General features: G+C 38.0%; 1 protein-coding gene across 9 annotated transcripts in view; it reads left to right on the forward strand.

Moving 5' to 3' along the window:
* ZC3H13 (zinc finger CCCH-type containing 13) overlaps positions 1-21,350 on the forward strand; it is a 48,262-nt gene extending 26,912 nt beyond the window's left edge. For 8 of the 9 annotated variants that reach the window (XM_065054091.1, XM_065054074.1, XM_065054098.1 and 5 more), the window contains 11 exons: positions 1,912-2,222; positions 3,260-3,724; positions 4,683-4,865; positions 9,139-9,682; positions 10,745-10,848; positions 11,178-12,194; positions 13,256-13,765; positions 17,136-17,291; positions 18,211-18,411; positions 20,058-20,221; positions 20,865-21,350. In XM_065054091.1, the coding sequence (XP_064910163.1) occupies positions 1,912-2,222; positions 3,260-3,724; positions 4,683-4,865; positions 9,139-9,682; positions 10,745-10,848; positions 11,178-12,194; positions 13,256-13,765; positions 17,136-17,291; positions 18,211-18,411; positions 20,058-20,221; positions 20,865-21,035 (3,826 nt within the window). In that variant the 3' untranslated portion in view covers positions 21,036-21,350. The remainder of the gene's footprint in view (positions 1-1,911; positions 2,223-3,259; positions 3,725-4,682; positions 4,866-9,138; positions 9,683-10,744; positions 10,849-11,177; positions 12,195-13,255; positions 13,766-17,135; positions 17,292-18,210; positions 18,412-20,057; positions 20,222-20,864) is intronic. The other variant, XM_065054082.1, reaches the window with a different exon arrangement.
* The last annotated feature ends 1,435 nt before the right edge of the window (positions 21,351-22,785 follow it).

Here is a 22,785-nt window from a genome sequence, read left to right on the forward strand (position 1 = left end):
CATTAACACATCTCAGTGAGATAATCTTCAGGCCTGGCAATATCTGAGTGTGCAAGCATACAGACACACTGAATTAAATCAAAGAAACAAATGAAGCCTGTTCTTCAGATTGTCCTAGTTAAGGACAGTTCCAATGGCTGGTTTTATTTATTTTTTCTGCCTCAACCCTTTCTTTCTGCCACTTTTCTGGGTATACTGTCAAGTAGAGATGGCTTGGCTCAAGTTTTGTGTATTGTTTCAATCTGTCCTACAAAAATGTTTGACTTCTCTCGATTGACAAGTCTGAAGTTCCTCAACAATCAAGTCAATATGCTTCCATTAGTGAATGTATCTGGTTCTATAATGGAATCTGGCTGTAAAACCACCATCTTAATGAGATGGGTCTTGTGGTTATCAGTATATTACTCCATGGAGTTCTGAAGGCAGTTTTCTTGAGTCACTGGCATTCATTGGAAGGAAGAATATTAGTAGAAGATTTCCACTGTGTTGTCTTTTACCCAAAAATGACTTCCTTATAGATTTGCATTCCTGCCTCAGGTTGCCTGTGATTTCACTTCTCATTCTGTTCCCAAAGCTTTGCTAATTGGAAGCTCATTGCTCTGTGTTCTTAACAGGAGAATCATTTTAACCTGCAGAATCTGGGTCTTTAAGAAGGTTTAGCCAGGAGATCCACTGCTGAGTAGCACTGGCTGGAAAACTGTTTGGTGCTTGGATTATGTCATGATAGGCTGTAAGCCTGCAAACCTGAATTATTCAAGCTCTGCAAGATATTTAGCAAAAGTTGTGTTACGTATATGTCTTTGCCAACTGCTGGGCTATTGCAGAAGATTGCAGGGAGGTACTACTGCCTTTCATAAGGTAGTCCCTCATTTGTGAGTCATCTAAAACCGAGAGCTTCATCTGTATGATCTGAAAGTTTATTTGAAGTCACCAGCGCTGTATATGGACATTTGAAAGTGGAAACTAAAATTAAGTGGGATTTTTGAAGATGTATTGTCCATGTGTGTTTTTTCTGACTCCTCTTTGGAGTCTCAGGAACTTTGTGAAGTGGGGGTTGAGAGTTAAGGGCAATGCATTTTTCATGAGAAAAGATGCTTGCAAGTTGCTTTGATGCTGATAAGGGGAAAAAACCCTATGCTGCTGAGCTCAGGGGTTTGAAGTGTGTGTTTGTCCACATGGGGTTGTTATATGGGATGACATATAAAGAGGAAACTTGTTTACTGTTGTATAAATGATCTTTAGTTAAGTGATAGGATTTCAAAGATGAGAGATGCTTTGTATACTTTTTCTTCATTCTGTTAGACATGAGTTTTCCCTGTTTGTGTAAACATTCATGTTTGCTAAAAAAAGATATGCATATGGGTTTTCAGGATCCAGGCCTAAATTGTTTAAAGATTAATGCTTGTAATAAAAGAAGGAAGCTAAAAAGTGCCCAAGGAGGAGACACTGTTTTCTAAAAAACAATGCTGTTGGAAAGAAAAGAAGAAAAATTAATTCCTCTTGGGAAACACTATGTAAAAGTTATTTGTGTAACTCCATGAACTCCAAAAAGCATTTTATATTGAAGAGAACAGTTGTTCTTGGTTTGGGGATGAGGGAGAAGATCATGTTTTTTTTCTGACTCCTAGGTGAACAGAGGTTCCTCCAGGAGAGCGTTCTTGTAGCTGTGTAATATAATTTTGATTGGACAACTTGTTCTTGGATTTTAAATAAACTGTAACCATTTAAAGATAAGCATGCTTTGAAAGGATATCCTTGGTACCCTTGAGGGAAGACTAGTTTGATGTTATTTTCAGCAGACAGAGGGTAGAGAATGCACAAATTATTTTAATCACTCTTTTCTGTAGGGTGTGGTAGAAACCTTTCAAATCAAGTTATTACATGTGTGCCTTTTCTAACTCTTCCTTGCAGGTCTGCTTCCCCATCAGGTCAGCATCATTCTCCCATATCATCCAGACATCACTCCTCATCATCACAGTCAGGCTCCTCTGTTCAAAGACATTCTCCTTCCCCACACCGCAAAAGAACTCCTTCTCCGTCTTATCAAAGGACAGCTTCCCCACCTGCAAGGCGATCCTCTTCTCCCTATCCTCCACACTCTTCCTCTTCTCCTCAGAGGAAGCGAAGCCCTTCAAGACACCGATCTCCTGGAAGAGAAAAGGGAAGACACGATCGTGATAGGACTTCACAGTCTCATGACAGACGCCATGAAAGGCGGGATGGTATGAATAAGAATTAGCACTTCAGAATAATGTTTATTTGTTTGCAATTTGCATTCTGAAACTTGATTTTCGAATTGTGTTATTGTGTGCACCTATCCCAGTGGCTAGAGAGTAAGGAAAATACTGGCTGTGTTATCACGCCTGTGCCGTTTTCAGGGACTACACCATGGAGTATTCCTGATAGGACTGCTTATGTAGACTCAGCTGACTGTAAAGATTCTGTAGGCATCTGTCGAGGTGTTGTGTAATGCAATGGTGGGTTCGTAGGTAAGTCATCATCTCTTGATACCAGGCATATACTAGTGGATCAGCTGAGTGAAGGCAGGGTACTTATGACTATTACTCTTGTGTGTGAGGTGCCCAAATGCTAATCTGGTCCTCAGTGACTGCTGTGTGTTGTCTTTTTAACTGACATTAAGTGAGGTGCGTACAAAGAAAGTCATTCCCTCTGGAAATCTGTAAAGCCGGTTGAGCAATTTGTGATGGGCTAACATGCTGTTTCTCTCAGGAGGCAGATTTACAAAGAGTACATATATCACCTTCTTTTAGACTGCCTGTAAACTTACTTTCTGTCGCAGTAGCATAATTAAAACCAAACAAATGAAACCCACCAAAACAAGCCTTTAGCAGGCATTGAGGTCTTAGAAGTGAGAGGTCTAAATATAACACAAACTTCCTGAAAATATCTGTATGTGGAGGAAAAAAGGAATCTATGATTGGAGGAGAAATGATCCTGCCTTAGAATTATTGAAATGTGGTTGCTCTGTAATGTTTGAGATTTAATTTTGTTATACTTATTGTATTTTGAACAGATGAATATTTGTAAAGTACAGATTCAATTTCACAAAAAGATCTTTAAAGCTTACTGAATGTGTAGGTAGATACCCAACATGATCATCTCCTACTTATGTATTAGTTTTTATTTTCTCTATGTATGTCAGAAGTATATTTTAACTGTATTAATGTAGTGTTCTTTGTGAGCTAAATTTTTGCTCTATTTAGGCTAGACATATAACATTCCTATAAATGTTTTACAGAAACTAGAGGGAAAAGGGAAAAAGAAAGAGAAACAAGAGATGATCGTGATTATGACCAGGAACAAAGCACCTCCAGAGACCACAGAGATGACAGAGAGACTCGTGACGGAAGAGAGCGGAGGGAGACAAGGGACAACAGAGATCGGAGGGAGACAAGGGAATCCAGAGACACTCGCGACTCTAGAGATACAAGGGATTATAGCAGAGATACCAAAGATAGTCGGGATCAGAGAGACTCACGCTCCACACGAGATTCCCATGACTACAGAGACAGAGAAAGTCGCGATACCCATAAAAAGGATGACCAGTATCAGGAGGACTCACGCAGCTATGGAAGATCCCATGGCAGAGAGGAGAGCTCTCGTGCTGAAACAAGGAATGACTCCAGAAGTGACTCCAGAAATGAGAGCAGAAGTGATAGAACTGGCAGAAGTCGAGGCAGAGGTCCAGAATTATCTGACAAAGGTATTACATTGTTTAAAAAATTAATATGTCCTTATCATTGAAGATTGGATATTGACATTCATACTATCTTGTTTGATATTTGATATGGAAGTGCTGCCAGATAGTTAATGCTTTTAAAGCTATGTTCAATTCTACTGTTGTCAAATTAGAACAGTTGCTTAAATTTATTGCCCTCCATATAGTGTTCTTCATTCATTAAAGTGGCATAACATTGGTATTCTGCCATCCTATTTAAAAAAAGTCCTAACCTTTACAGCACTCTGTTTAATGTTGCTGCAACCCTAGGTTTTCCCATGGGCTATAAACACAAGAAGGAGGCTGATTTGTAGGGCGTGTTGTGTACTGGGAAGCAGGTTGTGTTCCCTCAAAAGCCAACTGCATGTCTTACATACTTGAAAACCATCTCTCACATACTCACCTCTCCCCACCCCCACAGCCCTTATTGGCTGACCAAAAAAAAACCTGGGATTTTAACCTTTGGCAGTATTTTTGAAAGTGTGATGTAGTTCATAGAACAGCTTGGCTTATCACCTTTTAATCATCTGTAGTAAACACCTTTTGGCTTTCTCTGGCTTTTTGTGACATTTTCATTAGGGAAATGCCATACAGGAAAAATTATCTCTACTTTGCTTGTTCCTGCTGCACTGTCTATGAGCTTATATTCTGCTCAGAGCAAATGTGAACTGGCTTTTTGGCTGTTCTCTTTCTGCAGGAGATCTCATGCAATGACCAGGGGATGGTGATTTAGAAAGTCTTGAGTTAGCAGTTGAAAAATAACAACTTTACAATTAAACTTGAAATTTGAGTTGTTAGTTAAGTAGAGTTTGATTCTACAGTTTCTATTTCCATGAACAGTTAATTCAAGTTTTTTAAAAGTTACTACTTCAGTTGTAAGGAGATCCACTCATATTTTATTCTGTGTGAAAACTCATCTTTTATATTGATACATCTCTATTAGGAAGTCGGGGGACTAGAGGATCCCAGGTTGATGGTCACAGCAGTAGTGGAAACTACCATGACAGCTGGGAATCAAGAAGTAGCTACCCTGATCGGGATCGTTACGATAGTCGAGAACAAGCAAGGGATTCCTCCTTTGAAAGAAGACATAGTGAACGGGACAGGCGCGACAACAGAGAAAGAGGTATTTTAATTTATATTTTTACACATGCATATGTAGTCAAATGTATATGTATCAATGTTTCTCTGTTCCTCCATATTTTTCCATGTTCTGTCCCCACACCACTGATTCATAAATAACTCATTTAATAGCACACACTGGCACTAGTCCTATCCTTGATGTAAGTTACCTTCTGTAGTAAGATCTCTCATTAGCAGTGTATGCATGAATGCTATGGCCTTTTTTTATGGCTAGATTTTGGTACCTTCTGTTTTTATTCATCCTAGTAATCTTTTTTTAAATAAACTGTCGTGGTTTAACCCAAACTAGCGATAGAACCATGATAGTTGCTCGTTCACCCGCTCCCCCATTCCCCCTCCCGCCCCCAACAGAGGAGAGAATCAAAAGGGAAAGGAGAAACTTGAATTGACATAAACACAGTTTAATAAAATAACAAAATACTAATACACTACTAGTAAATATATATATAAAATAGAAATAAAAGATACTCAAGGCAATTCCTCACTAACACGCTGAACAGCCAGTCCTAGGAAACAGCCCGGTCCCAGTAGCTGATCCCAAAGAGAGAAAAGAGAGGAAAAAGGCAGAAAAGCCCAGAGGCCCCTGCAGAATGGCAAAAGGCCGGGCTGAATGTCCCAACTGAACTTCCCAGCTATCCCCAGAGAGAGAGAGAGAAGAACCAGAGAGATCAAAAGAACCACAACTGGAAGGTCCAAACTCCCCTTAAGTACAAAGCATGATGCTAATGAGATGGAATAATCTTATTGATCAGTCTGGATGTCAGTCAAGCTCTGCCCCATCTCTGCCCTGCTTCATGGATGCCTCACACCTGTAAGCAAGGTGCTCAGAATGTCCTTGGCTCTCAGACCAGAGCAAATAAAAACATTAGCTCTGTGCTGGGGTGTTATCTGCTTGTTTTCAAACTAAGTACAAATAATGAGCATGCTAACTATGAAAAATAAAGGTTTCTAACTGCACAAAGAAAGTTAAGCCATTTTCAGTCAAACTTCTTCAAGAGATTTCATTGTACAACTTTCATGTGAAATGTGTTTTTCTTCTCTTTGCCTTCTCTTCCACTTCATGTAGATAAACATGTAAGCTTAGGTCATGATTGCATTTCATTACTGCCTCTGTTTATCTGCATAGAAACATTGTACTTTTGCACTGTAAATTACTCGAGTGTGTTTTGGGCAAGGCCTGACTACTAGACTGACTTAATTATGGACTACTTATGACTAAAGTAGGTGGCAGTTTAAATTTATGATTAATTAAAAATTTATTGCTTGGGGAATTGAATATTCACGAACACTTTGCTGTGGTCAATAGTAATTGGCTAGTAAGTGTTGGTACAGGTGCCTGTGATCATGGAAAGAGTACGCAAGGCTGTTATTTTAGACACAGAATCCAAGATGTCACAGTTCTGCACCTGAAAGACTACCGTGTTGTCTCTAAGGAACTCAGTAGCAACTTTCACTCTGGAAAATATTTGTCTTGCTCACCAGTTAAGAGAACAGGAGTCAGGCAAATGCAAATAGCATGGAAATGAAAGGATGAGCTGTGAAGAATAAATATAAAATCAGTGTGATTTTTTTTTTTTTTTCTATCTTGAGTTTTGATTTGCAAGTGACAGATGTGTTCCTGCTGTTGCTTAACGTCAGGTTTTCGAAGGAATGTTTTGTATGTGACTTTAAAAGATGCTTTTTCATCCACTGGAATCTGTCTGTTATTGCTTGTTCTTGTGAAATGTTTGACTTTAGATTCTGCCTTGTCTTCAAGGCAGGATTTCAACAAACGTAATCTCCAGGCTTCCTTTTTCTTGTCAGTTGAAAAATCCTAAAGTCCGAATGTGTCCTGCAGGTTGGCTTTGACAGACTAGCTTTCATCCCTTCCAGCTCTCCATCCCAAATAAATTCCAGATATATTATAATGTAATTTGTGCTCTTCATAACACACCGAGTTATTAATTTATTTATGCATTTTTAAAGAAAAAAGCAACAGAAAAAAACCTTAGAAGTAAAAACATGTAATCACAACAAAATAAATTTCAAGAAGAAAAGTTGCTTTGAATGTGTTGTGTTTTGCTTTGAGGGTAAAAAATATAAAGAGCTTGAATTAAGACTTGTTGTTTTCTTCCTTAAAAATTTAGATCACTTTTTGCAATTGTAAACCTTCCCCAGAGTTACAATTCAGGACATAGTTTCCATGATTAGACCACAGTCTTTATGTTTGTCATTCAGAGAAAAATAGAGATTTTGTTTGGTACTTAGTCCTGTGATATGTAAGGAATCTTTGTAGTATTATTTAAAAATGCAAGCTTGCAAATTTGGGTTGCTTTTTTTTCAACTAGGGCAAATATGTAAGTGTTCCAAACCACCACTGGAACAGCACTCCAAAAAATGAAGTTACCTGAGAAGTGCTGACTATGCACGCTTAATTGTCTAGTATACTTTAGTATCTTGATTCGTTCAAGACTTTCATGTGGATGTTTTGTCACTAAAAATGACATAACAAACAGGAGTTACAGAATTTCTGTATAGAATATAATAGTTAGTATGCACAGTAAATAATATTATAATGTTATAGGCACCATTAAAATAATGTGAAAACTCTTCACAGAACCAATTGCATGGATTGATGATTTACCTTTTTAAAAAAATAAGTGTTACATCCATGGCAGAAATGTCACTCAAGTTTGCTTTTAATTTTACCTGGTAACAGGGGAGTATTAAGTCATGATTAATTCACTCAGAGATGAAAATTGATTAAACTGGTGGAAATGCATGTTTTATTGATTTCGTCCTGTTCAAACTGTGCCTGCTTGCTCCTGGTGGACATTGTCTCAATTTACAGCGAAGTGCACTTGCAGTCTCAGAGTAATGGACTGAAAAATACCAACCTCTGTTCATGCCATTTTTTGCTCTTTTGTGTAGAGCTTTTAACATATATTGAGGACATATAGTTTTAATGATTTTTTTTTTTTTGGTGGTGGTGGTTCAAATACTGCTAACATCAGCATAGAAGTTGTTATGAAGTGGTCACAATTTATAGAAATATTCAAAAAATATCCAAAAATGTAATTAATAAAATGCAGCTGGGCCTGTGGAGAGTAAATACTAATAGATAAATGAGAGTTCACTGTCCTTCTGGATCAGTCATTTTCTACATAATTTTAGTTTTCTCCCTGACTGTAATCCACCGTCTGAACAATGAAAAACTCAGGTTCTGAAACTGCAAGATACTACAATGAACACATATGAAACAGTTCTGCTTCCCATATCTCATCTTCACCTCTCTCTTTCTCATGGGTTTAGTTGTCTATTTCTGTGCAGGGATGTATTCTTCTGTGATGAGACTGGCCAATATTTCTTATTTTGCAGTAACGTCTACTAATTTAGTGGGTTGTTGTAAAGTCCATGGCTCTTATTTTAACATTTCATTTCGTATTTGAGGTACTGAAGAGAGTTCAGAGGAGGGTGATGAGGCTGGTGAGGGGTCTGAAGCACAAGTCTGATGAAGAGCAGCTGAGGGAACTGGGGCTGTTCAGCCTGCAGAAAAGGTGGCTGAGGGGAGACCTGGTCGATGTCTACAACTACTTGAAAGGAGGTTGTAGCATGGAGGGTGTTGGTCTCTTCTCCCAAGTAACAAGCGATAGGGCAAGAGGAAATGGCCTTAAGTTGCACCAGGGAAGGTTTGGATTGGATATTAGGAAAATTTTTTCACAGAAAGGGTTGTCAAGCACTGGAACAGGCTGCCCACGGAAGTGTTTGCGTCACCGTCCCTGGGGGTGTTTAAAAGACATGTAGATGATGTTCTTAAGGACATGGTTTAGTTCTAGAGTTAGGCTATGGTTAGACTTGATGATCTTCAGGGTTTCTTCCAACCAAAATGATTCTATATGTATGTCATTCAGAGAGATCTTACACCAGATTTTGAATCATTGAGTAATACAATAGTAATAGCTAGGCTATGAGGCATATAATTATCTTTTGAAGCAATTCAGAAAAATCTGGTAGAAAACAAAATTTTCATACTAACTTTTGGCTAAAATAAGAGAAACCCGCTCCCTAAATACTGAAGAAATATTTCAAAATTAGTATTGCTTTTTGTCTTTTTCACTCCCCAAAGAGAATTTCCAAGTTTCTGCAAGGAGTTGCTTTTCATTTAATGCAACCAATATCTAGATTGTCAAAACAAAAGCTCTTGGATTTTTATTAGTGTCATGGAAGTAGTGTATGTCACTTTAGCACTTAGTAATCAAACCTACCTCTCTTCACAGATCAGAGAGCAAGCTCACCAGTACGACATCAAGGACGAAGTGATGACCTTGAGCGGGATGAAAGAAGAGAAGAGCGAAGGGTAGATCGGTCTGATGATAGGAGAGATGAAAGGGCCCGGGAGAGAGAGCGGGAAAGGGAGAGAGACCGAGAGAGGGAAAGAGAGAGAGACCGGGAAAGAGAAAGGGAGAAGGAAAGAGAGTTAGAGCGAGATCGTGCTCGGGAACGGGAGAGGGAGAGAGAGCGGGACAAAGACAGGGACCGTGAGCGTGACCGAGACAGGGATCATGACAGGGAAAGGGAACGAGAAAGAGAGAGGGAGAAGGAACGAGAGCGAGAGCGGGAGGAACGAGAAAGGGAGCGAGAGCGCGAAAGAGATCGAGAGCGCGAACGAGAAAGGGAGAGAGGTCGAGACAGGGATAAAGAAAGAGACCGCCAGAGAGACTGGGATGACAAAGATAAAGGAAGGGAAGATCGCAGAGACAAGAGGGAAGATATCAGAGAAGAAAGAAGTTCAAGAGATGTCCATGAGGAAAGAAAATCCAAGTGAGTGGACCTGTATGTCACTTCAGTCAAAGAAACAAACCAACCAAACACAGGAGAGAAAAAAAAAAAAAGGGAGTATGATAAGGAAGAAGATACCCTGTTTATCCAGGGGCCTGGTCTGAAGCCATGTTTCCCCTGCACCTGAGTGGTACATACTGGTGGCTCTAAAATCAGTACTGTTCTGGTGAAGTTAATCTGATGGTTTCTTAGTGTGGAATTGTGGAACTATTGAGGAGCTAACAATTGAGTCAGACTATATTTTCCCTTCTACATATATTTGCTTGGCCATGTCTTTAATAATGCAGGCATCCTTGGAAACAAACACAGACTGTGGTACCTTCTGAAGCCTGGAAAGTCAGACAGCAGCTAACTAGGTCAGGGTTTGTGACTTTATTCCTTAAATTTCTGTGGAATGTACATTACCCTTTGCACTACTAAATTTTCAATACCAGAAGGCTACCAATGAAGGTGTGAACAATATCCCAAGTAATTATTTTTTTTTTTCCCAAGCGTGTAGCACTAATTTGCCTTTTTCTTTTTATGTTGTTTCATTTAGTACAATAAAATGTTCATTGTTCCGTCAATAATAAGCAAAACAGTGTTGCCCTGCATGGCTGCTTTGCTTTGTTTAGTAGCTTTTGTGTGAGGGAATTGTGGATTCCTATAAATCATCTAGTACAGACTCTTCCCACATTCTAGTACAGACTCTTCCCCCATCCCACAGGAGAAGAGAACAAGCTGGGTGGGGGCTTACCTGCCAGCTGGGGTCAACGTACTGCAAGGATCATTGACACAGGGAAAAATTGATATTAATAGTCTTTCATAACTTTTTGCTAAAAAGATAGTTGTCTTAAGTGTTTGAGTTTTAGTTTAAGGTGTCCTACGGTATGGTCAGAAAACTGATCATACTTGAGGATTTGGAATAAAAACTCGGAAAACTACAAAACTTCCTGCATCCTTAGATGTGTTGTCTTCTGTGTGAGGTGGTTAGACTGGTAAACTGAATTGATGTTTTCTTTAAAGAATCCTGAAGAAATTTGACTGTACGTGTTTGTTCAACAGGAAGCGTCACAGAAATGAAAGCAGTCCAAGTCCTCGTCAGTCACCCAAACGTCGCCGTGAACACTCTCCTGATAGTGATGCTTACAACAGTGGAGATGATAAAAGTAAGTAGGAGTGGGCTATCTTTGCATCTTTGCAGCTGGATCCAGCTTACCGTCTTCCTGTGGAAAATAACTTACAATCTTAAATAGAAAAAACATGGGGGAAGCTTTTGCAAGTGTCCTTCTCTCCTTTTTTTTTTGTGTTTTTTTGTTTTTTTTTTTTTGTTTTTTTTTTGTTTTTTTTTGGTTTTTTTTGTTTTTAATGAGCAACATCATTCTGAAATAATGGATTATATGTTTTAATTGTCACTTTTTGGCACGCATAAGATACCAAATGTTCACCTGTTCTTCTTTCTTAATAATATAAGTACATCCATTTTCCTGTTTTGTAGATGACAAGCATAGACTTCTGAGCCAGGTTGTGCGGCCGCAGGAATCCCGGTCACTGAGCCCTTCTCACATTACAGAGGAGCGACAGAGTCGCTGGAAAGAAGAAGAGCGAAAATCAGACAGAAAGGAAAGTTCCCGGCGTTATGAAGAACCAGAGTTTAAAGAGAGGGTTTCTTCAGCAGATAAGCAAAGAGAGCAACCAGATGCTTCAGAGAGCTCACGGTCCAGGGTTCAAGAAAATCTTGGTCACCGCCCTTCTGAAGAAAGAGATGCTTCTGATAGAATGCATGATGACAGCAAGAAGAAGTCTAAAATACAGAAAAAGGCCACAAAGAAGAAGAAAGATGATGACAGTGGGGTGGAAAGGTACACTAATGAATCAACAACTGAGGAAAGCCAGGTGTTTTCACCCAAGAAGGGTCAAAAAAAGAAAAACGTAGAGAAAAAGAGGAAGAGGTCCAAAGGTGATTCTGAAGTTTCTGATGAAGAAATTGTTCCACATCATAAAAAGAAAAAAGGCCCAAGAACCCCCCCTGTAACAAAAGAAGAATTGGCTGAAGCACCACCTGAGAAAGCTGTAGCAGAAGTCCCCCAAAAAAGAGAAGATACAACATTTAGTGACTGGTCAGATGAAGATGTTCCTGAACGTGGTGACATTGTTGTTCCAGAAAGAAGCACTGAGGACTCCCATAGGAAAAGTCACAGGACAAGGGGAGAAAAGGTGGAAGCCCCTCATGTTACTATAGACGATGGACCACACCGTAAACCGGTGGATCAGAAGCGCAGCAGCAGCCTCGGTAGCAATCGGAGCCATGCCTCAAGCAGACTGAGATCCCCTTCCAATGAGTCAGCTCATCGCAGCGGAGATGACCAGACTGGACGGAAGAGAATCCTGCACAGTAGCTCTAGAGACAGGGATAGGGACAGGGAGAGAGAGAAGAAATTAGAAATCACTGGGGAACGGAAGTCCAGAATTGATCAGTTGAAACGAGGGGAACCGAGTCGCAGCACATCTTCAGGTAATAAGATACATTTTAGTGAGACTGATCTATAATTCTCTATAAAAGTGTGAAGGTACAAATCCCAAATCGTTCTTGCCTGGCTGTGTATTCCTTTCATTTGTAATTGGTGTGAAGGGAGAGGGAGGTGTTCTGTGCCGTTCACTGTAAAACTAGGATGAATTAAGATTCCTACAAGTGTTACTATATTTGAAAAGCTGATCCTCAGCGGACAGGATTACTGCTTTGTTTACACCAGAACATTCAGTCAGATTCAGTTCATGCTGCCTGGGGAATAAAGTAATTTGTAGGACAAGAAAAACTCATAGGAAGATAAAATGCTTGTGCTAACAGCACACTGAGATAGTTTTATTATCTAAATAATGTTCTTAAATTTATTATTAACATTCGTTTTGATATGGAAATTCTGACATCTGTGCAAAAGGAACATGTCTCTTTTCTCTGGGAGAGACATCCATTATCATCTCAGGAGCTAATTTCACTGAGGGAAATCTGTCATGATTCCTGTTAGACGTACTTCTAATGCATACAGAAGTCGTCTTTGTTGCAAATCAAAATAATCACAATCGATTTGTTTTGTGTAGTTCCTGCAAAAAAAAAAAAAAAAGGGTGCAGCGTTTCAAAAAGTAAGCAGCATCAGTATGAAATTCTTTGTCCTAAAGCATTTTGGCTCTCTCTTTTCCTCATGGTTACATGCCTGAAATTATTTTTATGAATTTATCATTTGCTGGTCAATGCATTCCTAGCTTTTAGAAGACATGATTTGAAAATTTTGAATTTTGAGATGATTCTTCTTTTTTTTTTTTCCCTCCTCCCATCTTGCCTAAATTTCTGAGTTAAAATTATGTACCTTCAGTTTGGCTTCTGTCATAGTAGAAAGTAGCCACTAACAGTCTTTTTTAAGAGTGGGAGAGATACCTTATATTTTTAAGTAAGGTTAGATCTATAGGCAATTTGAATGCATTGTTAATTTAAAGATTATGCTTTTGAGACTTACATTTTCATACCTGAATCTTTAAAATGCCTTGTTGTCATGCATGTGTTTAAAATATTTTATTCAGATCGTCAAGATTCAAGAAGCCACAGTTCAAGAAGAAGTTCTCCTGAATCAGATCGTCAGGTCCATTCCAGATCTGGGTCCTTTGATAGCAGGGAGAGGCTGCAGGAGCGAGATCGACATGAACATGATCGAGAAAGAGAGAGAGACAGAAGAGAGGGAAGGCAGAGAGACTGGGACCGAGATGTTGACAAAGACTGGCCGAGGAGCAGGGATCGAGAGAGACTCCGGGAACGAGAGAGGGAGCGAGAGAAAAGACGGGAGCTGGACAGAGAGAGAGACAGACAACCACCTGATACCGCTGAAAGAGAGAGAGACAGAACTCTTGACATCTCCTCTCAAAAAGAATCAACAAAACACAGTGAAACAAAACTGGACAGAGATCACGAAAAGGAATTTGATGGTGTTTGTCGGGACTCGGCGGCTTCAGAGAAGGAAAGAACAGACAAAGATTTAGGACCTTTACAGGGTTTTGAAGATGGAAATGAGGCTGAAAAAGTAGAGAGTTTAGAAGGTGAGATATTCTGGAAAAGAACCTGGACTGAAAAATATTGTATTCTTTCCCTTTTGGCATAGTGCTGAACTGAGCTGTATTAGAGTAATTTTCTAAAGGCTTCTTGGCTCCAGCTTCTCTGTTGTGGAAGCAGACACAGTAAGCAATGAGCATCTTCCTTAGTGTTAATTGTGTTAGTGTTATTCGTTAATTTCTAAAGAAGACTCGAGGCAAGGAAAACAAATTATCTGAGGTATATTTTCACTGAGGTGTAACATTTCTGAACAGTCAGTTTGCTAAGGAATAACGCCAACATGTGATTGCTCTGTTATATCATTATAAGATCTATTTCTTAGTTTGGAAGTGGCAGGTAATGAGTGAAAAAAAATTAGTGTTGACTTGGAACTGTTCTTTGGGTATTTTTCTACAGAGCCCAATTATCATAGAAATGATTGTCTGATTAGTAGGTGAAACATATGTATGTCTTGGTACAACGGTCCTAAAATGGCTTTCCTGAGGTAATCTGATTAAATGCAGCTTCAGTTTATTGGCCCTAATCATACTGGGGAAAATGTGCTTAGGAATAATAAACAAAGTAAGTAAGGGGCAAATACCGACAAATTCTCTGAAGAGAGCTGGATTAGACAGCTTGAGCTTTGCATGGATAGGGAGTTTGGGAAGTACTTATAACCTATAGCGACAGTGTAAAAGCAGCAAGAGTCTAAATCCAGGGTAATTGGTGTGCATTACCATTATGTTTACTTACTAAGTTGGCTTTTTTGGTGATTGCAGGAGTTCTCTAAAATTTGCTGAGAGGAACAAAAGGTATTGTAGGATTTGGAATTTTTGGATGTTTGGGATGGTATGGCCTGAAGCCCATAGCCTTCCGAAAGATAAACGAATTAAATAAGCATTTGTAGTTCTACAAAAGGTAGCAGAACATTGTCTCATCATATTTTCATACTTAATAAGAATTATCAGTAGATGTTCAGTGTTAATTTGGCCAGTTAAATCGAATGTTGTCTAGAGAGGACAATGATGAATATTTATTGCTTATTATATCTCCTGCCCGATTGTTCGCAAAGTGGTCATCAAGGTCGACTGGTACGATTGAGAAAATTCCATTTAAGGAGATTACCTGCGGAGTAGAACCACTTGTTAAAGATAGTGTTTGTAGCGAGCATGGGGAGGTCTGCTCTGTCTTGCTGTAATGGACAAAATTCAGTAATTTTTAAGCTAGAGGGAGGAATGGTACAGATTTATATCTGAGAGTACAATGTGGTAACTTCAGAAAAGAGTTAGTGAAAGGTTATTCCTAGGTACGTTGTCTGTTTCCAGGAGGGCACCTCTAGCTGAACAGGCTGTGGATGTTGAATGCATTCTTAGGTATAGCCTTTCAGCAGCCTTCTTTTAAGTATTTTAATGTGTATTCTTTTGTGTATTTTTCAAAGGTGGCGTTCTACCCTGTTTCCCCAAAAACAAGACAGGGTCTTATATTAATTTTTACTCCAAAAGATGCTTACTTTTTTACACGTGTAGCTGCCTGGAAACTACTTAGGTCAACTTTTAAAATGAACTGTAACTAGGGCTAGTTTTTGGAGTAGGGCTTATATTTCGAGCATCCTCAGAAGCCCTGAAAAATCATGCTAGGGCTTATTTTTGGAGTAGGTCTTAATTTTGGGGAAACAGAGTAAATTCTCTGAAAATTGTCATCTCTAGGAAGCTGTGATATATTTAGGACTATTTTTTAGAAAAAGAAATGTCTTTTTAAAAATATTAGATGGCACCCCTTTTTTATTCAAGCATACTATATATAGCATATTTATGATTTTCTAAGGTTTAGTGTACTTTCATTAGTTTATTATTCTTGTTTACATTGCTCCTTTTACCTGACTAGCAAGTTGTGGTTTTCATGCAGAGTTAATATGAAAGTACATATCTGCAAAAATGCTGTGAAGATAGCGATAGGATTATAATCTAGAAAACTTTGATTTGAAATTCAAAATTGAGAAACTAATCTTTTAAAATCAGCTATTGAGAACTATCAATTATTATTTTAATTGTTTCATGCAGTAACTTCTAAATGGGTCATCTGTGCTGTCCAAACATGTAATTATGGTGAGTTAGTGAAGCAGTAGGTCAGTGTGGAGGCAGAAGACAGATCAGAGAGGCAGTGAATATTTAAAATCATAAGACAAAATGAAATCTAGTACAGATTACTTTATTTTCCTTTTAAAAAGGAAAAACTTTTTAGAAAACTAAATACAATTTCCAAATTGATGGTGTTAAGGAGGTATCTGGTATTTACTTGTACAAATTACTGTTGTATACCTTCTAACTAAATGTATGAGGGTATAATTACTAAATTATTGTAGTTTCTTGAACCTTAATGTGTTTGCTCTGAATGATAAATGTTTCCCTCAAAGCACTGCCAGGTGGTCTGAGTAGGTAATATACACTCTGCTAGCATGTCTTTTACTTGCTTTTTTCCGTGCTGATTTTTAAGTTAGTTGCGGCAACTTAAAATGGGAGGCAGTGTCCCGTCTGGCTGAAGGAGTGGGAAGGTATCAGAATGGTTATCCACAGGGGATGACCCCTGTAAATTCTGTCTAGGTTATATGGTACAACTTATTGCAAGTACCATGGCAAAGAACCCTAAGAAAGCCAGATTTTTGAGCAATAGGGTTTCTGAATGCGTGAATCAGATATTTCAGTCTTGGAGGTGAGAGAATACCTGCAGATGTTCCTTTCATGAGCTGCAAAATGCGATGTTTGAGTGTCCTGTGTTTACAGCTTTTAAGGAACATCTCTACATGTACAGCACGTGTATTTGTATGTGCATCTCCTACCTGGACGGATAGAAGTGTAACAACAAATAAGGAAGTGTGACATGGCTTTCTGAAAGCTCTTCTCATGACTTCCACAGAGAGTCTAAAACTGTGAATAATTGAATTATTCAGGATATCTTGCACCTTTTGGTATTTTGGGGTTTTGTTACTTGTTTCACTTGTAGAACCTTTGGACTGAATCCTGAGTTTGGATTCATGTGCAAAGGCATCTGAAAGACTTTGTGGTGCCAACTTAGATTTGTATTATTAACTACATATCAGATAATCAACGTGTTTCTTTTGAATATGGCCTTTTATGTGCAGTTTAACTAATACCGCACCAGAAAAAATGACTGGTATGTAGAATTCAAACTGCCACGTTGTGTATGGGAGAAATAACTTCTCTGTTTCCATAAATTAATACCTGTTTTTGTGTTGAATATACTTGTCCCTCAAAACTGACAGTTTAATTTGATGAACCTCTTCGTTTTCAAGTTGCTTAAAGCATGTTTAGAAAACAAAACTGATCGCTTTAAAGCTACAGTGTGTATCTGTCTCTGTAGGAGGAGAAGATGAAGCAAAGATTGATGATGTACAGTCACTGGGGTCTGGTGCTGGAGAATATGAGCCAATCAGTGATGATGAACTCGATGAAATTCTGGCAGGTGATGCTGAAAAGCGGGAGGATCAGCAGGAGGATGAGAAGATGCCTGGTAAAAGTATAACAAAACCCCTTTATGATTATTTGAATGTAAAGATTATATCAGTTTGCATGTAATGCTATTGTGATGCTGACAGTCTTTCTGAATTAGGAATGTAGTTTGTATGCTTGTTCTTCAGTATTTCTCATTTGTTCTGTAATAGTCAGGTAAGCCTGAGAAGTGTAGTGGTAAGTGAAGAGTATTGGGAGCTGTATTTTGAAGTAATATTTCTCTTAGTTTACATAGCTAGAAGGGTAAGCTTTTTGTTTTTGTAAATGTGTTTTCATTTATCCCATTTGGTTTTGATAATTATTTGGAACTGATATTTTTATGAACAGATTTTATTCATGCTTGAATGCTTCCCAAGTGCACTGGGAAGGACAGAATATTCTACTTGTGTTAAGTTCATTTGGATCATTTGCGCTATATGATGTGTTTGTATTTTCTGTGCTAAACATAGTAAACAAACATAGTTGTATGGTTATCCAATTAATAGTACACTTGTCCTTTGAAACAAAACATCCACATCCAGAGTTGAAATACTAGCTTTCTAAGGATTTAATTTGGATCTATCATGGCACGTTTAGTTATACTGTGACTTTTGTGAATGCGCAAATGATGTGTCCAAATCTGCTGACTAAGCAGGGTCTGAGCAGCTTTCCACAAAGGGATTGCAATAAAAATGAAGCAGAATATTAGGGTTGGTGTTTTTAATCCAAGGAACTTTATATTTGTATGCTCCTTTTTTCTACCAATCTAAGTGACTTTTGACGTTCTTACCTGAAGTATCCAAGGATCTTGCTTTGAGAACTACAGAACAATATTTATCTAATATATGTTGCTTTTAGGAGACAGGGATGTACACAGCACGTGAAATTAACTAACTGTGGTAGGGAATGTTGATGTGATAACTCATCCTCTGTCAATATTTTTGCAGATCCTGTGGATGTCATAGATGTAGATTGGTCCAGTCTTATGCCAAAGCAGCCAAAAGAACCACGGGAGCCTGGGGCCGCACTCTTAAAATTCACACCAGGTGCTGTTATGTTGAGAGTTGGCATTTCCAAGCGATTGGCAGGACCAGAACTCTTCACCAAAATTAAAGAGACTTGCCAGAGAGTGTTAGAAAAACCTAAAGGTAATTGTTTCTGCAGGGATTCAGCTGTCTTTTGTTCTTAGTGGAAGTCCTTATGAAATGTGCATTAGTTCATTAGTTTAGGTTTCAAAACCAGAGAAAGTGTATAATGAGTATTATGTGAAAATTACAAATGTAATACAGCTGCAAGTCAATCAAATCAGTGTTTTAATTCCAGCAGTGGTAAGGTCTTGAATAATAGCCTATACAAAATTTTTCATGTTAGCAAAATTTTCTTTTTGTGAAAGCCTTCATGCTTTCCTGGCCTAATGTATGTCAGCATTTTTTTGGAGAGCTAAATATCTTCTGCAGTGAATTAACAGTAGCACTGTGGGAAAGAAAGAAGTGGGGGTTTTTGTTTTCTCTGGAGGTCGTCTACATGCCTTCTTATTTTCCTTCTGAAGATTCGCTCCAGAATGCATGGATAGGATTTTGGGTCAGAATGAAAGGAGCTCAGTGAAATTTGTATATTATGTCTCTGCTAGAAGTAGGAAATTAAATAACACACTAGTCTGGCATTTTGACAAAGTGTATCGTAAGATCTGCATGATAGATGGGATGTGCATGAACTGTACCATGTTTACTGTAGTGTAAGCATGAGAGATAATGCTGCTTGCAACAACTTGCATAGTAGAATTGGTTTTTTAGGACTATGAAACATTTGCTTTCTGTAAGATATCTATGCAAATTATTCCAGGATCTAAATGTGACAAAATTATGGCTTATAAGTAATAGTATTTGCAGAGCCTCTGTTTTTAGGGAATAGCAGATACTTCTGTTTGTGTTTTTTTTGTTTTTTTTTTTTTTTAAACTCAGTAAATTCTAATTCTTCATTTGAAACAATACTTTTCAGTTCTTTGCAACAGTATTCTTCATGCTGTTGTCTTGTTAACATCGCAGTCTCAGATAACTGTTAATCTCCATGAATGTCACTGCTTGCTTGAGCCATTGAAATTGTATTACTGTTAATCATGGGCTGTTGCTACTGATTCGACTTTAAGTCAAATTAAATGCAAACGTTTTACTGCATGATAAATAGTATAATTGAGGTGTGTACTTGGTATTAGTAAGTACTGTAAGTGTCCCACTGCAATATTTGCAGCTCTTTCTACACAGTATTAGCTTTCTTCTGGTTTAAAAAAAGACCTCAGCTCTTATGATTAAGAATTCACAGAACTGATGTAATTGATACAATATTGAATCTTCCTCAGTTTGCATATTTCACTTCTGCATAGCCAAACAAACCCTGTTGTGACACTGGTACAGTTATCCTGTGCCTTGCAGGGAAGTGAAATTCAGACAACTCCTGATAAATCCTAGTAGTAAACAACTTCTGTCACACATGTCTGATCATAAATGATATCTCCTCTTCTATCCCAGAGCTGTCACTTGATTTTTAGGCCTCTTGGTGATTGCTGTCTCAATATTGCTTTTCATTACTGAAGCTACATACAAGTGTAGCCATCCTTCCCTTTAAATGGTGAAGGATTTATTTGTGTTTTTCTATAAACTGCAATATCCTTTTTTTTACCAAACTTTGGTATTGTTTAGAAGGCAGAAATACAAATAGTAAAACTTCAAGGGATTTCATATTGCTGCTCCAAAATACCATGTATATGTTGATCTCTGCAAATATCAATTGTTTGTAGATGCAGAAAACCTTTTTGAACATGACCTGGGGGCTTTGAATATGGCTGCACTTCTACGAAAAGAAGAGAGAGCAGGTCTTCTCAGTAACCTGGGTCCTTGCTGTAAAGCGCTGTGCTTTCGAAGGGATTCTGCAATTCGTAAGCAGCTAATGAAGAATGAAAAGGCAAGTGGTTTGTTTACAATGCTTGGTCAAAATGTGGAAACACTGATTCTGCTATGCAAAACATTCCCCTAGGGAGATAATTTTTGTACTTATCTCTTTTTCTAGAGCAAACCTAGTCCTTTAAATAACGGAGAACAAACTAATACTGAAAGAGGTTTTAAGGTGTTTATTTTTTATTTAGGTTTAATTTAAGATCAGATTAATTTAAGATTGAGTCTAGAGGTAGGTGCTGTTTCTTATTTTGGAGTTTAAATTCTGGAGATACGCTTTTTATATTTTGGGAATACATCATAAAAATAACTGGTTAAAATACATTTTCAAAGACAATTCTTGAATAATTCTCCTGCTTAGGATTTAATGTTCTTTTACAAGAATTATAAGACTCTGTTCTACCACATGAAGAGTACCTAGATAATTTTGTTTTCAAAGTTGAAACAAAAACCCACTTTTACCATTTCTGTGCTACAGTAGGTTTTGTGATCTTGCGTGCTAATAGAAAAATAATGAATTCTCAGTCTTTTCTAGTAAATATGTATGATAAAACCTCTAATTATTGAGAGTACTTCAGGTTAATTTCTCTGCTTGTATGTTAAAGGCCTCTGTTTTCACTTCTTTCTGTTTTTGTTTTTTTTAATTTCATCAGGGTGCAACAAAACAAACCTATACAAATTCTGCAGCAATGGACAGCGACTTGTTACGGTTGAGTCTACGGTTATTCAAACGAAAGACTGTGTGCCAAGTTCCTGGTCAGGAAAAGACAGAGGATAATAAAATTCCACAACCGACTATCCAGCAAGAAGTGTGTGTCTCTTGAGCGAATGACCATGGTGGCACTTTCTAGTTGATTTCCCACTACCAATATTGGTATTGGTGTTTAGAACTGGTTCATTGGAAAGCAGGTGTAGAGGATGGAAGAAAATACTCCGTTTGTACACAGATAAGAATTATTGGATTTGGATGTGAATAAAAGGGGTAAAAAATTACTTCTATGTGAAGTTCTCTGCAAGTATTGTAATATTGGATCTTACACTGTAACATAAACCTGTTTTATGGTGCATCAGGTGTAATAATGTGAAGATGTCTGGTTTTAGCAGTTTGAGACCACCTCATATTAAACTGAAGAAAACTGTCTGCGTATCTTTTTTCTCATTATAAGTGGGCTTTTCTACCACCACCCTGATCCCTCAATACACATCTGGAATAGCTTGCTTCCTGGGAGTCTGTCTACCTACACTTTCAAATCCCCTTCTTATCACAGCAGACTCTGCTGTGGATGTGGACAAAACTTGAGCTCCTTTCCATCTTTGGCATAGGTTTCCTCTGATAATGTCTGGACACAAAAATCTAGTCTAGTCACTTAAGGCTCCCCTTGTTGATTAAAAGAAGTAAAAAAAAAAAAAACTTCCAGGAAGTGTTCTTTGACTAGTTTTAGATACCTATATTTTTGAGACTTAACAGTATTTTGGAAATGCCAGCTGCTTTACAAAGGAGGACTGGCGCATATATTATATTTTCCATTCTGTTAAGTACCAGGGCAGATCAATCTCTTGCAGGAACCTGAGGGTATCTCACACTTGGTGAGTTTCAGTTGTTTTCTGGGTGTTACAGATTTTAGGGGCATGAGTAGAGACTTGTCAAGCCTGGGCTCGATTTTGTAAGAATTGTTTTCCATTTGAGAAGTGGGATCTTTGGATTATACCAGTCAGGTACATTTAAATAGTCTGTGGAGGCCTCCATGTGAAACTGAGACTTCTGAAACTTAAGCCTTAAGTCTCTGTATATACCTCTCTGCTCTTCCTGGGTTTAAACCTGAACTGTTGTTTTGAATTCGTCTCATAGAGGGTGGGGAAGAAACCCCTAGTTTAATCTTGACACTGGTTTGCTGCAAAGCAACTTGTTTTCTTTGTTCTTGTTCAAGTTGAAAATGAGTTACGAACCACTAATTTATTTTTTTTTGCAGTTGGTTTGTATTAGTTTCTGATCCTTTTCCTCCACTTGGAGCCAGCACTCTTGAGGTAGGATGTTGACTGTGCAGTTTAACAACAGGCCTGTCTTGCATCTCATGGTTACTGACAGTTGCATTGACTTCAAGCAAAGTCCTGATTATGAGTCAGAATTCAGTTCAAATTCACTTTTTAAAGCACTAACATAAAGCTTTCTTACTATAATGCTTTCCTACAATGCCTAGAACATAAGCATTCAGTAAAATGTTCTCATACTATGTTTAGAGAATTGTTGTTGAAGAAAACGTGAAGTAGTTTTATTTATATTTTTGTAAGTGCCCACTCACTAGTGTATATGTACTTGTATCAAATATAAATGATATGAGAAATTTCTACCATTTGTTTGATTCTTATTAAACTGTGTGATCTGGGCAAATTTTTTTCTCAAGTTTTTCACTTGTTGAACATTTTAAAGAGACTTGGTCACTATTGTTTTTTAAAGTCATTGGTGATTTTATATATGCTTCTAAAAAATAGTGTGTCTTCTAAGCACACTAGTACCTTAACCTGAGCAAGTTAACAAACCTGTTCTATTCGGCATTTAAATGCATTCTCACCTAT

This window comes from Columba livia, chromosome 1 (genome assembly GCF_036013475.1).
Source record: "Columba livia isolate bColLiv1 breed racing homer chromosome 1, bColLiv1.pat.W.v2, whole genome shotgun sequence".
NCBI classification, from domain to species: domain Eukaryota; kingdom Metazoa; phylum Chordata; class Aves; order Columbiformes; family Columbidae; genus Columba; species Columba livia.